Source organism: Podarcis cretensis (genome assembly GCF_951804945.1).
Source record: "Podarcis cretensis genome assembly, chromosome: 5".
Lineage (NCBI taxonomy): Eukaryota > Metazoa > Chordata > Lepidosauria > Squamata > Lacertidae > Podarcis > Podarcis cretensis.
In genome coordinates, this window is record NC_137174.1 from 61,740,702 (window position 1) to 61,757,253 (window position 16,552).

Consider the following 16,552-nt stretch of genomic DNA (forward strand, 5'->3'; position numbering starts at 1 on the left):
AGAGTGGGCCTTTTCTGCAGTGGCTCCCTGCTTGTGGAATGCTCTCCCCAAGGAGGCTCACCTGGGGCCTTTGTTACATATCTTTAGGCGCTAGGTGAAAACATTCCTCTTCTCCCAAGTGCTTGGCTAATTAAACTATCAATGGCCTTTTAAACTGTGGGGGGGGGGGGGTATTGTTTTTGTTTGTTACTATTTTTTTTGTGTTTTTATATTGTAAGCTGCCCTGTGATATTTTGGTGAAGGGCGGTATAGAAATTTAATACATAACAATAACCTATTGCTTCCAGCATTCATGGCCAGCATTATAGATCACTGACATTTGTTTTGTACTTCCTAGGACAATGATTCCAAACCACTAGGCTACAGGATCTTAACAGATGAAGTCCTCTGCTGCTGGTTATAGAAGGTTGCCTGCTGTGTAAATCAGGCATAACCAAGTGCTAGCAACTGTTGTTGAGCTATTGAAAACACTTTCACTGTCAGCACAGAGAAGCCGAAGCTCAAACATCACTACCATTCAAAACAAGAGGTGTTATGGTATCTTAGATGTATCTTTAACTGGGCATCCTTCTTATGGGTAGTAGGTTTATTTGAACAGAAAATGTGGCAGACATAGATAACTCCTAAAATAATAACTCAGGACCTCATATTTGGGTTTGTGGGCCAATGGAGTATAAATGAATAGGCGAGAATGCAAAACAGACAATTGATAGCTGAAATGTGGAACATGAATATGGTATGTAACTTCAACCAAACTTTTACAACAAAAACCACTGGGGCATGGCATTTACCTCATTTGGACATAACTGTAAATAATTGTTTAGAGTGGTGATCTCTCTTCATTTACTCCATCCTGCATGGCCACAAGAAGATCAATAAGCATTTACTTCCATTTTCAACTGCTCAATTTTATGTCCAAACTGGGAACTGCAGGTAGTACTTACTACTGTTTATCTGAACAAGCCAGGATTGTAAACCAGTTTGAAGCTGGTTTGTTCAGACAAACCTTAATTAAACTAACAAAAATATGTTCTTGTTTGGAAATATTAATAAAATGGGGTTAGTTGAAACCAGGAAGCAAATGCTTCTGATCTCCTTTCCCTGCTTTGCTCAATCTTGTATTTTATGTAAAACTTTTTGGAAAAAAGAGAAATCCATTGCCATCATTGTAGCATTTCTGTCTCAAAATTCTAGTGGTTGCCTAATGAAAGAACTTCAAATTTTCATCACATTCACCTGTTCATATAAGCAAACAACTGGGACTAAATGTTTTGAAAAACTGAAGTACATTAAAGCAGATTATGTTGAACATAGGTTACCAACCAGCCAGCCATGATTGGGTGTTACATTATCTACCAGTAAAACAACTTTCCTTTCCAAGAGAACAAAATCTTTCTACAAACAATCTCAATCTCCTTTTCCTTCCCATTTCTTTACTCAGCAATGAATAACCATGATCCATCTCTTCTTCAGTTTGACGGTTCCTGAAATGTGCCAGAATGGATGATTCTGAGTTGCAAGTTGGATATGCATTCATAGTAAACTGTACAGAAACACCCTTTCAACAGTAAATAATTCCATAAAGTACTATTGTCAGAGATCTAAAATAATCCGCAGAGCAATTCTTTGGTAAATACTGATTAAATATTTCAACCTTAACTCATGAAACTAGAATATGTTTACCAAAGGTCTGCCTCTTAAGTTACACCTTCAGAAAGAAGAAACACTGAGCTATTGAGACTATGCAAATGATAAAACAATATCTAGAAATACTCACATTTACCAGAATCTAAGCCACCTGCACTGAAAACAGTGTAAGATGAAGTCATCTATTTCTAGCCCTATTATTTATAGACGACAAAAATATTGTGCATATCTTACTACTGAAGTTGTTAATGCTAACATCAAGGATTACCAACTTGGAAATCAAGTCCACACCCGAAGCCAATTTTCTGTGGTTCCCAGTGGCTCTACTCTTTTTGAATTAAAGCCATTTTTCAGGTGGCAAACAACTTTGCTGTTACATCCATCTTTCAAATTTGAATGCAGCAAGTTTGTAATACGTAAATATTTTTATTTTTCGGGGATGCGGATGGCGCTGTGGTCTAAATCACAGAGCCTCTTGGGCTTGCTGATCAGAAGGTCAGCAGTTCAAATCCCCACGACGGGGTGAGCTTCCATTGCTCAGTCCCAGCTCCTGCCAACCTAGCAGTTCAAAAGCACGCCAAAAAGTGCAAGTAGATAAATAGGTACTGCTCCAGCGGGAAGGTAAACGGTGTTTCTGTGTGCTGCTCTAGTTTCGGTGTTCTGTTGTGCCAGAAGTAGCTTAGTCATGCTGGCCACATAACCCAGAAAAACTGTCTGCAGACAAACGCCAGCTCCTTCGGCCTGTAAACCGAGATGAGTGCTACAACCCCAGAGTCGTTCAAGACTGAACTGTCAGGGGTCCTTTACCTTTTACCTTTTTATGTGTACACAATGCTATGCCTTACCACAGAGGCTCCAATGGCATCAAATTTATTATGAAACCTGGTCATTTTTGATGATCCCTCCCCACACTACAGAGGGCAGAATGTGCTCCCATCCAAGAATCTATAACCTGTCCATTACTGTTCTATATAACATTACCATATTGTGAAAACTACCTTACATCTTCTCTCTTTCTCCAGGAGAGACTATAATACATATTTTCTGGGGATAAAACACTTGAATGGTATTTTCACAGTTTTATTTTCAAATGGAGAACTATTTTATGGACTTAAAAAGGAACAGGAAAATGTAAAAATGCCTCTGGCCTCTGAGCAGCAAGGGGCCACTTACTATCGCTACACTCCCAGAATTAGGTCAATTCACCAGCCAGCTCCACCCCCTTCCCTGTCCCCCTTCCCCAGCTCCCCAATAATATTTCTGGAGTAGCAAAAATCTTGTTTCATGGTGGCAGAGCCGATACTTGAGTCAAATAATTCTTCCATATCTATAGGTACAACTGGTAAACAAAGCTATTTAGGAGTAAATTCCATGAACTTTGTGCCAAACAAGCTGACCAAAACCACCCCCAAAAACAGTTTTGCTGAAGCCTGTCAACAGGGTGATCCCTACTCATCATTCTCCCTCGCAACAGCCAAGGTAGTACAGTGGTTAAAATTCACTGGGTGGCCTTGCATAAGCTACTAACCTACCTCACATAGTAACCCGTAAAGTACCCTTATCTACATTATAAGGGAGACTAGAATGTTACTATGAGTTCCTTGGAAGAATGGGATACAAATGTAACAATAAAATAAAAGAAAAAATGTAATATGTATAACCAAGAATAAATGAGTGTACTAATTCGTACAGAAATGTGCTCTGTTTGCAAGCCTGAAAACAAATTATCCAGATTTGCCAGAAACAATGGAACAAATCAGAACTTAATGCTCAGTGCTGCTATTTAACATAAAGAAAGAAACCTTCAGTATTTGATTTCTCTTCAAACAAAGCAGAACATATGCATTTCATCAGAGAAGTACTACAGACCAAGGTCTAATTCAAATGTCAATATACTATATTGCCTACCTTATCCTTACCTAGTTAAATTACATTCAAGATAAGATAAACAGTGAAAACAAAAATGCCTAAGTCCAAGAATAAAGCAATATATAACTTATTCAAGATAGGGAGAAAGTAACAAATTTGATTGCTACAGCCCCTTACGCAGAACTAAAACTATGGCTACTTAACAACAAATGTGCAAAACAAAAGTAGACTCTCACCAAATAAGTGTTTGAACATAGCCAAGATTCTGAAATTGACAGACGCAATGATATATACCACTGATCCCTACTTCTTAGCAGGTATATTTTAAGGATGTATTTTCTCCATATATTACAACACGTGGTTATAGGTACCAGTATAGCTTTTGCCTCAGCCTGTTTCCAAAATTTGTTTCTCTCAGATTTCTCCCTATACTGCCCAGGGACTGTACATTTTCAAGATTATTAAGTGGGTAACTTACCAAGTCAAGGACTACTGATTGGCCTCTTAGCAGATTTTGCAGAGGATGAGGTAGGAAACTCAAGCTCAGGGGGTAGTGCTTCAATGGTGTGGGTGTGTTTCCTTCTTTTCCTACAGAATATGGATGTCAGCTAAATGCTGTTGAGATTGACTGGCTCTGTAGGCCGGATTGGTAATTCTGCAGGAAGTAGAAATGCACGCCCCTCCCTGTTGGCAAACATACAGGTATTGGAATGTGCATTATTCTTTGGTGATGTACAGGATGTGGGCAGACTGAAGGATTTCAAGTGACTGGCAACAGCTAGAATAAAGAATTTAGTATTCTGGCAGACATGCCACTTATATTAAAATAGGGCAAACTGCATACTATGGAAGTGGGTGGGTTCCCAAGTGTTTGGTAATAACGGAGGACTATTATTCTATCACATGTTACAACTCTTACCATCTCCCCCACTTGATGAATGTTGGGATTGCTTCCATTGCTGCAGTGAGATTTGGGCATACTGAGGCAAGCAAATTCTGGTCCAGATTTATACTTGAGTGCCATTGGTGACAGGTAAGGGGGTGAAGCACCTTATGGAGAGTGAATGACTAAGCAAGACCTTTCTTCCTCCATGTATCTTTTGAGGACTAGATGTGTTCTCATATATCCTGCCACAGCACTTTACAGCTGGAATCACAAACTGGTAGACCTGCTCCTGTCCGACAACACAATAGTCTACCCCATTCACAGTTTCACACCATCCTATTCCCTATTCCCATGCATGCCTCCAGGATCTCCAGGATAACCAACTTTGATCTCCAGGATAGCCAAGCCCCCGAAATGCAATTTCATTGCCTTTCTGCAAATACAGTGGACGCTCGGGTTGCGAATGTGATCCATATGGGATGCACGTTCTCAACCCACAGGGTTCACAATCCGCGTTTGCGCATCTCTGCACGCGTGGGTTGCGATTCGGCACTTCTGTGGATGCACAAATCACGATTCAGCGCTTCTGCGCATGCGCAGCCACCGAAACCCGGAAGTAACCCGTTCCGGTACTTCTGGGTATCGGTGGTCCGCAACCCGAAAAAACGCAACCTGAAGTGCCTGTAACCCGAGGTATGACTGTATACCAATCTCTTCCTTTTTTTTTTTTTTTTAATATTTATTAAGATTTTTTTAAAATACAAAATGCAAAAATAATAAACAATATAACATGGATCATAACATATTTTTCAGAACTTCTTTGGACTCCCTCACGTCTCCCACTCCCACTTACATCATTATAAATTTTTCCCAGCAATTTATCATCTTGTTTATATTCTTAAATTTTGTTCAATTAATTTGATCTATTCTCCACAAATTTTATATTTCCCTCAATCTCACTTATCGTCAATTTCAAATCTAATTCAGTGGTAGGCAATTATTTATGATCTAGCATCCTTCTTAGCCTTCAACCAAATTACAATACTTTTGTAGATATATCTTGAATTTCTTCCAGTCTTCTTCAACCCTCTCTTCTCCCAGGTCTCGGATTCTGCCCGTCATCTCGGCCAGTTGCATATAGTCCATCAGCTGCATCTGCCACTCTTCCAGTGTGGGTAAATCTTGAGTTTTCCAACTCTTGGCAATGAGTATCCTTGCTGCCGTTGTTGCATACATAAAAAATGTTCGGTCCTTCTTTAACACCTTCTGGCCGACAATGCCCAGAAGGAAGGCCTCTGGTTTCTTAGTAAAGGTATACTTAAATACCTTTTTCAACTCATTATAAATCATTTCCCAGAAGGCCTTCACTCTAGGGCAAGTCCACCAGAGGTGAAAGAATGTTCCTTCATGTTCTTTACATTTCCAACATTTATTATCAGACAAATGGTATATTTTGGCAAGTTTAACTGGGGTCATGTACCATCTATATATCATTTTCATTACATTTTCCTTCAAAGCATTACATGCAGTGAAGTTCAGCCCGGTGGTCCACAACCTTTCCCAGTCCTCAAACATAATATTATGCCCAATATCCTGAGCCCACTTTATCATAACCGATTTAACCATTTCGTCTTGTGTATTCCATTTCAGCAGCAAGTTATACATTCTTGATAAAACCTTAGTTTTTGGTTCTAACAATTCTGTTTCCAACTTCGATTTCTCCACCTGGAACCCTAGCTTTTTGTCATTTTTAAAAACTTCTTTAATCTGAGCGTAATGTAACCAGTCTCGCACTTTATCCTTCATTTTCTCCAAACTCTGCAATTTCCAATTGTCTCCGTCTTTTTCTAATATTTCCCAATATTTTGGCCAGTTGGCCTCCATATTGAGTCTTTTTCGGGCCTTAGCTTCCAGAGGTGAGAGCCACCTCGGAGTTTTATTTTCCAATAAGTCTTTGTATTTTGTCCAGACTTTAAAAACTGCTTTCCTGACAATATGGTTCTTAAAGACCTTATTAATCTTAACCTTATCGTACCATAGATATGCATGCCAACCAAAGGCATTGTTAAACCCTTCCAAGTCCAATACGTCAGTGTCCTCAAGAAGTAGCCAGTCTTTTAGCCAGCAAAAGGCTGCGGCTTCATAGTACAACTTTAGGTCTGGCAGGGCAAAGCCCCCTCTTTCTTTCGCATCAGTTAGTATCTTGAACTTAATTCTGGGCTTTTTGCCCTGCCAGACAAATCTAGATATATCTCTCTGCCACTTCCGGAAACACTCTGTCTTGTCCACAATCTGCAATGTTTGAAACAAAAACAACATCTTTGGCAACATAACAGCAAAAAATTTGAGTCTATTTAAGGATAATTACGATAATTACGAAAAATGTTGGTCTGAAATTAAGAGAGATTTGGATAGTTGGACAAAATTGAAGCTTTCTCTGTTAGGCCGAATCGCTGCTGTTAAGATGAATGTATTGCCAAAGATGTATACCAATCTCTTCCTACAGCAAACGGTTAAAAGCCCTGAGTATACTCTCATACGGTAAAAGGTAAACGACCCCTGGACAATTAAGTCCAGTCAAAGGCAACTATGAGGTGAGGTGCTCACCTCGCTTTCAGACTGAGGGAGCCGGTGTTTGTCCACAGACAGCTTTCCAGGTCATGTGGCTAGCATGACTAAACAGCCTCTGGTGTGATGGAACACCATAATGGAAGCCAGAGAGCACAGAAACGCTGTTTACCTTCCTGCCGCAGCAGTACCTACTTATCTACGTGCATTGGTGTACTTTCGAACTGCTAGGTTGGCAGAAGTTGGGACAGAGCAACAGGAGTTCACTCCGTTGCACAGATTCGAACAGTCGACCTTCCAATCCGCATGCCCAAGAGGCTCAGTAGTTTAGACCACAGTGCCACCCGCAAGTAGCTAAATAGGTACCGCTGTAGCGGTTTCTGTGCACTCTGGCACTTGTCACTGTGTTCCGTCGCACCAGGAAAGCTGCCTGTGGACAAACGCCGGCTCCCTCAGCCTGAAGTTGAGTTGAGCGCCGCACCCCATAGTTGCCTTTGACTGGACTTATGCGTCCAGGGGTCCTTTACCTTTTTTACCTTACTCTCATAGGGAGAGACTGACATGACAGTTTTTTAAGTCCCAGTGAGAGTAGCAAGGCACATAGCACACCCTATATTTAAAGCAGATAAATCTTTTAAACTAAGTCAGGCTTAAGGTAAACAAACAGTAACGAAGATAGCTGTATGCCTTCAGGTTTATTTTTAAAAAGGTAACGTATTTAACAATTTTGAACAAATAAGCAACCACTGATGTTGACTTCTTTTCTGCCACTAATGCATTACAATGCTACAGGATCAGGTACTTTCAGAAAACTCAGGCTGCAGTCATATACAGTGGTACCTAGGGTTACATACGCTTCAGGTTACAAACGCTTCAAGTTACAGACTCCGCTAACCCAGAAATGGTACCTCGGGTTAAGAACTTTGCTTCAGGATGAGAACAGAAATCGTGCTCCGGTGGCGCAGCAGCAGCAGGAGGCCCCATTAGCTAAAGTGGTGCTTCAGGTTAAGAACAGTTTCAGGTTAAGAAAAGACCTCCAGAACGAATTAAGTACTTAACCCGAGGTACCACTGTACATACTTACCAGGGAGTAAGGCCCATTGTTTACCTGGGACTTACTGTCAAGTAAACATGCATAGGATTGCACTCTCGGAGAGTGAAGTACAGTGTACTCACTAGCCTCGTGGGGGAGGGAAACGGGGGACGGGACACAGCATGTCAAAGTACAGCTTCAGTTTCAAGTATGAAAGCAGATATTTACTTGCAAGGCAGATATACCCACTTCTAGCACCACTAAGACTGTGGCAGACATTTTGTTTACTAGATTAAAGATAATGGGAAGCCTGCAAGAAGAAAGCAAGGGAGAGCAATTCCAAAGCAGGACCAACTCTAATGAGAAAATTCTAATGAGAGAAAACAACAGCCACATGTTTTTCCTTACACTTCTTTCCACAAATGAGGAAGCTCTCTCATTCCCAAGACTCTGCTATTTTATCGACACTTTCATACACCTCTAAATCTATAAAAACAGCTCTTCTACTTTTATCTCATCTGTATAAAGAGAAGAAACAAACAACACTGCATAACTACAGTGTTACATTATGAGAGACCCCAAAACCCCAAATCTACAACCTTCCTGTGCTGGAAAATATGACAACATTTCTAATTTTACCTCGGGCAGCAAGGTCTTTTCCTGTGTACTTTCAGCCCATAAAAACATTTACTTATGCAACTGTACAGAAGAGTGAAATGTGTCTCTATTATTAACTTCACTACAAATAAACAGAAAAGAGTCAGAAAGAGCCTGATCAACTTACTCTAAAGTATCTGAATTTCTGACGGTTTCTAATAATAAAGAGCAGTTGCAGTCTTCAGCAGCGTCTGGTGGAGTACTTTCAGTCCACTTCTCTCGTCTTGTTTGTTACCATCTCACACACAGTATTTTTCTAATCCACATGTCTGACCTCATCTATATCTCCTCTTCTTCACAATGAGCAAGTTCCTCAGAATTTGATGCAGGTATTAATAGGATTATTCCTGCATTCAGCCAATTTTGAGGAATTCTGTGCAACTCCCCACAAGCTGATTAGCTGTCTGCTTAAGGAGGAGCAGGGACAGATTTGCTCCTACTGGCAGCAAACTCAGGAGACAGGCACTGACTGTGAAAACATGCTGTTTCCGGTCTGCGGTAGAGCTAAGAGGCACTTCCTAACTCAAGAGGGTGTATGGAAGTCTCCAGGAGTCTGAACTCCACCTCTTCACCAACTCAGTATTTAAAGAATAGGTCTAAGGTAAGAATTATGATTATTGACAGATCTGCTGCATGCCATGCATATGCAAACTCCAAATAGCACAGGAGTACCAAGCAAACTATCCTGCCCACTCACTTACTACATGTCTCAGTTTTTATCTGGGAACTTTCTCCTACATAATCTCCAACATCAGAGAATGTAAATGTGAAATTGATGTTGTTTTAAAATAGTTTATAATGGAGAGTAAACTGCATTCCAGACAGTATGTTTTGCTGAATTATTTTGAAGGAATCATATTTTAGAGTGATCGCCAAAAATGATTATTTCAGATGAGGATCTGATGCTGGATTAAATGATCATCTGGTTCACCCACTATTTGTAGCAGGTACAAATATCTTATAGCTGGAAATATATTTAGCTGCACAAAGGTCTCCTGTTCTCTTAAACAAACTCTGCCCATTCCTCCATGCGGCCTCTTTTAACTAGAACTCCTTACCCAGAACACTTATGTGGTGCCACTTCTCACTTTGAATCCCAGTTCAAGAGTCACAACTTCTGTGAAGCCTTTAACCTACATCAGTGCCAAATGAAATGAAACCTAACTACATGTTACTTATTAAATGAATTATGTCCTTGTTACCTTCAATGTCCCATTATAATAAATATTACTCTAAAAGTCTACATAGAGGAGACAACAGTGGAGGATAAATGGGAAGGAAGTATGTTCAATTCAATTTGACACATTTAGCCTTAGTTTTACTAGGGAATGAGGAATTGGGGATTGTGCCAGAGGTTTCAGGGGGATAGTGGGTTCTGAGGAAAGATTTGAAGGAAAAAAGCATGGCAGCACCACACAGGTATTCTGGGAAACAGTTTATAAGAAGGAGCAAAAGAGAAAAGGCGGATTAATTTGAGTTAACAAGACACTTCCAGATGACTGAGGGTGGTATTATTATTATTTATTGAATTTATATACTGCTCTATACCCAGAGGTCTCAGGGTGGTTCACAGAAAAGATCAACATAAAAACCGCAATATATATATATAATCAAAATAAGAACAAAAACCCAATAACAGACCCCCAAGAGCCACATTTTAAAAGGGCATAGGATGTGAGGCAGATGGCCTGGTTAAAAGGGAACGCTTTTGCCTGGCACCTAAAGATGTATAATGAAGGCCCCAGAATTGGTAGAATGCTGCTCACGGGCAGGATATGACAGCAGAGAAATGCAAAGATGAAAGATCAAAGTACTGCCAAAGGTGGAAGGGATGAAGTACATAAATCACAGAAGTGATCACCTATCCTTTCCTTTATTGCTTCATGGGTGAAGAGGATCTTCATAAATCACATCACCTAAGTAACTTCAAAACCCCCTACTAAAGAAATCTAAGAATGGCCTTTATTTTAGTCATTTAAACATATTTATATGTTACCTTTCTTAGTGTAACTTTTGCGATACAAAGCATAAAACTGCTGCCAACACCCCATAATCAATAAGCTAGCAGTAAAACACATTTCTATCATAATAAAAAAAACACAATTGCCACAATATTAATAGTTAGAAAACATCACAGTCAAGTGGATTCACTAAGACAGCATTCAACTTCCAGAATCTAGAAGGGGCTGTTTAGCGTGCCCTATAAAGCTGAAATCCAGTGTTCTAATTTATTTTGCTAATCTCACTAGTCAAGAAAAAAAGTAAGCTTGGTATCTTCCCCTTTCTCTCAACCAACAATTACTTCTAAGAGAGTCCCACAAAGTCTGGATGAATAAATATGTTTTAACATGATGTGTAACAAAGGCCAAAATTGAGAGCTGTTTAATTTAACTTGCAAGTTTCATGAACTTCAGTTTATTGGCCTTCATCCAGCCCATCACTACCTGCAGACATAATTCAGCACCTACACAACCTCTCCTGAATGGCATATAAAAGAGTGATAGAGGTGAGTATCATCCCCATATTGACAACACAGCAGTCTAAATATGTTTTATAAACAAATAATAAATAAATCTGAAAGGGTAGAAGCTTTTTACAATGTGATATGATGAGAAATATGAAGAAGCAGGAAATGATAGAGATAACTTAGAAAAATAATTTGTAAATATTGTCTGAATAAAATGAATATTTAATATACCAGAGATAATTCCATGCTAAACTAATGCATTTTATGTTCCTAAAGTGACAAAGTGACTTTCTGTATGTAAAGAGTACAGTATTGCACTTTTTCATCCCCCCCCCCCAAGCTGGCCCTAAAAGAAATGTTGTCAGCTAGCAGTAGTTATCCAACTAGTCTTGCATGCTTCCCTCAAATAGGAGAGAAGAAGAGGAGGAGGAGGAGTTTGGACTTGATATCCCGCCTTTCACTCCCCTTAAGGAATCTCAAAGTGGCTAACAATCTCCTTTCCCTTCCTCCCCCACAACACACACTCTGTGAGGTGAGTGAGGATGAGAGACTTCAAAGAAGTGTGACAAGCGAACCCGGTTCCCCAGATTACGAGTCCACAGCTCTTAACCACTACACCATGCTGGCTCACTCTCTCCCTCCATGAGGTTATTCCCCATCCCCTGGAGCCACCCTGTAGTCAACTCCTCTATGCTAGATTTCAAAACCCAAAATTGCCACCCTATTCATATAATCAGGCTACAGCAACAGCAATTGGTTTTATAGACTTGAACCAGATGTGCTCTGGACATGTCTTCCAGGTATGCATCAGCTTTGGTGTCACAGTTTACCAACAAAATATACTAACAATACAAATGCACAATGCCATGGTCTACCACAGGATTATAGAAAAACAGGCCTTTGACTTGAATAAACTATCCCTTAAGTATTCTTACAATATACTTTGGTCTGTGATCCTCCAAAATTCTACATACTATAAAAATAGTTCCATCCATCATCCTTTAAAATACATATATACTGCACAGATCCCAAAGACATGCAGAGCATTCAAATGCAGCGGAGATAAAAACAGAATAAACTAAACCAATTTCCTGCCAGCATAAATGGAAACTAACAATATGACCATAATGAACTGGCTGGAAAAATTCAAGTACCTTCTCTTTTTCTAGCTTATGCTGCTTACATTTGGCTATCTGTGGACACCAAGAAACTCCCAGAGGTTGTGGCCAAATGGGATTGGTATGTTAATTTATTTCTGTCTCTTGCACAACCCAAGAAGATACATCCAATATTTGCTGCAACAGGAAATGATGCTGTCCTCTTACAGAAGTGAACATCAGTAATATCAGTACATTTTGGCGAAGCTTTTAACTCTTTTTATATCACATAAAATCATCTGATATGTCACACTCAACATGCAAAAAGTATTATGTAAAATTCTTTGGAATTCAAGTCTATCTATTTGGAATTAATGACTTCATAAAGCATGGTTTATCATCGCGAAAATGAGCTTAGCCCTCCTCACTCCTCTGGCATGGCCACAAGGAGGTTGAAAGCTTTCACTTTTGACTTTCCAGTTATAGTATGTCCAAATCCTAAACGATGGTAATTTTTACTACAGTTAGGTAAAATAAGCCATTTTCATAAATGATGGCTTGAGGTTAAGCTTGCTTTCACTAGCCATTGACCTGGACTCATTTTTGCAATGCTAAAATGTGGTTTAGCATTGCACCTGAACCAGAACATTCAGTGGCACACACAGAATTCCAGCTCCCATGTACCAAGTGGAGGCCCCAAGTAATTTCCAGGGGAGAAACAGCAGGTGTATACTTGACCCTGGCTCATCTACTATTTTTTTCTTTGCAACTCTCTGCCCTAACCACTTTCCCTACCATCAAGTCTAAGTGTTTATTGATTAAAACTGGGAAAATTAGCTGGGAAAAGATGTTGCACAGGGAAATCTTCCTGTTTCTCCTGAAATGCTACCCCCTGCTCCCATTCTGCACATAGGAGGCAAACATCAATATCAATGCCACTTGCTCCCACTATCTCCTATTCACTCTAATAATATTTGCCCATTACAGCTTCGTATATTATTATATTATTTACTTTATCAACAATGGAATTATTGTGAACAGAACTGAGATACTTTTATAATTTCATTCCACAAAGTGATGAGTAATCCTACCGTGAAGCTGTTGTTGACATTTTTAGTGCTGGATTCTGCCACGCTGGCATCTGTCAGATCCACCTCATCAAAAATGATTGACTGGGAAAAGGAATAATAAATGTAAAACTTCAATTGGGTTGTTTGTTTATTTCATAACTGTTACAAATCATATATATATATAACGAAGGGTTAAAAGAACTGCCTCTGGTAGTTGGTGCTGGCGAAGAATAAGATGGATTCTGCAAGACAAACAATCGGAGCTTCCTCAAAATCCTGCATGGTGTGTGTGGATGAGGGCAAGGCGAAGAATTTGCACAGCATCTCCCATAGAGGCAACCTATAACACTCCATTTCCCTGTCAAGCCACTGCCGTATGGGGAATTCCGGACATGACTCCTGCACTTCCCAAATTGCACAGTGAAGGTGCACCTTTTTACCCTGACCTCTGACCTCATTATAAATATAGTTTTAAACTGATTTTAATATTGCATTTTTAAGTAGCCATAACCCACCCTGGGACCCTGTGGTGAATGGTGGGCACGAAATTGAAGAAATAACTATTCATTATTCCACAGGTACTCCAGAAATAAGCATCTGCCAGATGCTTTTAAGTACAAAGAAGCCCGTTGATTAAAATTAAATTAAATTGGCTATGTAATTTTTGATCTGGGGGCATTATAGGAGATTAGGAGATATCTATTTCAAGCATGGGGAGCCTCCACCCCATGGGTCAAATTAGGCCTGGCAAGCATCCTGATTTGGCCTGTGAGGTCGTATTCTTAAAGGCACAATCATCTGTTCCCCATTAGACATACATGATGTTAGGTGTGAGACAGGTAAAGACACAGCTGAAGTAGACCAATGGGGAGCCTTCAAATGTGCTCCTGACAGTTTGTTGGCAAGCAGGGTTTGCATTCAACACCTTTTAAATTTGGTGCCAAACACAAGCAGCCCTTGGTGCCAAACATGCAGGCAACCCCTACTTGCAAGCAGGGCTTCTTTGTAAACATGGCTTAAACCCAACCTGCATGTGCAAATGAACCTTTTCCCTTGCATCCTGGCTTGAACTCAAGTCACACTGCAAAGGAGAAGCAGGTGACCTGACATAACAGTAACATCAGGTGCTTGACAGGTGAGTCAATATGACCTACCAAGGGAGGGAGCAGGGAAAATCTCCTTCTGGCTGAATCCTAATCCTCACCCTAATCCTCTGCTATTGAGGATCTCTGCTGAGAAGATAAAAGCAAGGGGCAGAAAATAAAACAAGAGAGAAAGCAGCAAAATGATCCTTGGGCTTGGTAATGGACACACTTGGTATACATAGTTTTGGCTGAGGCTCTTTTGAGTACTAACTTTCTCAGTGAAATCCATGTACAGTACATCAAGTGCTTTCACTATCCAGTCACAAGAGACACCTATCCTTTCTGATCCTATGGGTGTTAGGATCAGTGTCAACCAATGTCATGCAGAAATAAACTTTGGGGAGATCCAGCCTCCTTTTGCTCTTAGCAATATAGGCCCCCTTTAATATATGTAGAACTTCTACTACATATAGAAATGTGATGCCAGTTTTTATTATTTAATCATATCTTTGTAATAATTTTGGCATCAATGTTCTGCTCAGCAGTAAAGCATCTGTTTTGCATTCAGAAGGCACCAGGCTCAATCCCCAACATCTCCAAGTAGGTCTGAGAGAGACTTCATCTGCTGTCTGTCAGGGTAGACAACACAAAGCTAGATAGTCCAATGACTTGACTCTGTATAAGGCAGCTTCCTGTGTTTCTACCCCTCATGGACACAAAGAAAAACAATCTATCAGTACTTAAGTAAGGGATAACCAGTTCCTATTTTAGAATAGTTAATAGTTTTACCAAAGTAAAGCAACAATTATGAACTCCTGAGTAGCAGGTTTGTGAGTGTAAACACTCTTAGTAGCTAGTAACCCTTGTGCTGTAGTCATACAAACTGGATGATTCCTATTCCTTATTACCCTCCCATAATTTCATGGAGAGCCACATACCTTTGCTGTTTTGGCATAGTATAGAGTTCGTCCTCGCAATTTGAAGTAACGTCTCTTCCAGCGCTGAAATGAGCTGGTCTGTTTCATCAGCATGCCCTCTTTTATAATAGTCTAGAAGTCAAGAAGATATCAAGTCATAGAATCAAAGAATTGTAGAGTCAGAAGGGACCCCAAGGGTCATTATATTGTCCAACTCCCTGAAAAGTAGGGATCTCAAGTAAAGCATCCAGGACATAGGGCCATCCAACCTCTGCCTAAAACCTCCAATGAAAGAGAGTCTACCATCTTACAAGGGAGTCCGTTCCACTGTTGAACAGCTCTTACCGTCAGAAGGTTCTTCCTGATGTTTAGTTGGAACCCCCTTTCTTGTAACTTGAATCCACTGGTTTGGGTCCTAGCCTCTGGAGCAGGAGAAAACAAGCTTGCTCCATCTGCCATGTTAGAGCCCTTTAGATATGTTAAGATGGATATCTATCTCCTCTCAGTCTCCTCTTTTCCAAGCTACCCAGCTCCCTCAACTGTTCCTCATAGGGCTTAGTTTCCAGACCTCTGATCACCTTGGTCACCCTCCTCTGCACACATGAAGCATTTCTTTATGAACAGCCAATTTTTCTGATTTTACCCCTCCCCAACCACAAAAAGAAGGAAAGTACTGGCTTTGATATCAATATTCTTTATTGTTTGACTGCCCTCTGCTGGAAATATCCAACACATTCATAAAACTGAGCTGATGATCTTATCTATACCCAAGTGCAATAAACAACAGTCAAACACACAGTGCAGAGATTCCTTTCCTGTGTGAGAGAGATATTATCTTGGTGTGAGAAGGATACAATTCTTCAAACTAGTCAAGGTGATCTTATCAAGCTTTGATGAAGATACAGCAAACATTTTTAGAAAAACCTCAGTGTCTGAAGTCAGAGCTCTGTCCTGTCCAATTACGGCTCTGATCTCACCTGTTTGACTAAAGTGAGCACACAGCAGTCTGTCTCCTGTAAAGCTATCAGCATCTGACTACCACAGGAAACGGTCTGCATATTTAAGGGAGTGTGGAGGGCAGTAATAAAAAGACAGGAATAATCCTTCCAGCTTTTATATTTGGTATTTTTTTTCAGATACTCTTGGCTCTGACTCACTGCTTACTGGCTGGCTGGCTGGCTGGCTGGCTGGCTGCCATTTCCCAAGGCTAAAGTGCCAAGTCTGTCTACACACAGTTTCTCACTGCTCCACATCTA

General features: G+C 40.2%; 1 protein-coding gene across 7 annotated transcripts in view; it reads right to left on the bottom strand.

Annotated features, from left to right (window-relative positions):
- The window catches only part of DGKD (diacylglycerol kinase delta), a 74,550-nt gene that overhangs the window by 42,601 nt on the left and 15,397 nt on the right, over positions 1-16,552 (bottom strand). For 5 of the 7 annotated variants that reach the window (XM_079978648.1, XM_079978646.1, XM_079978649.1 and 2 more), the window contains exons 2-3: positions 15,318-15,428; positions 13,316-13,396 (exon numbers count right to left, since the gene is read on the bottom strand). In XM_079978648.1, the coding sequence (XP_079834774.1) occupies positions 13,316-13,396; positions 15,318-15,428 (192 nt within the window). Of the gene's footprint in view, positions 1-3,994; positions 4,110-8,787; positions 9,100-13,315; positions 13,397-15,317; positions 15,429-16,552 lie in introns of those variants that run through there. The other 2 variants (XM_079978651.1, XM_079978652.1) reach the window with 2 other exon arrangements.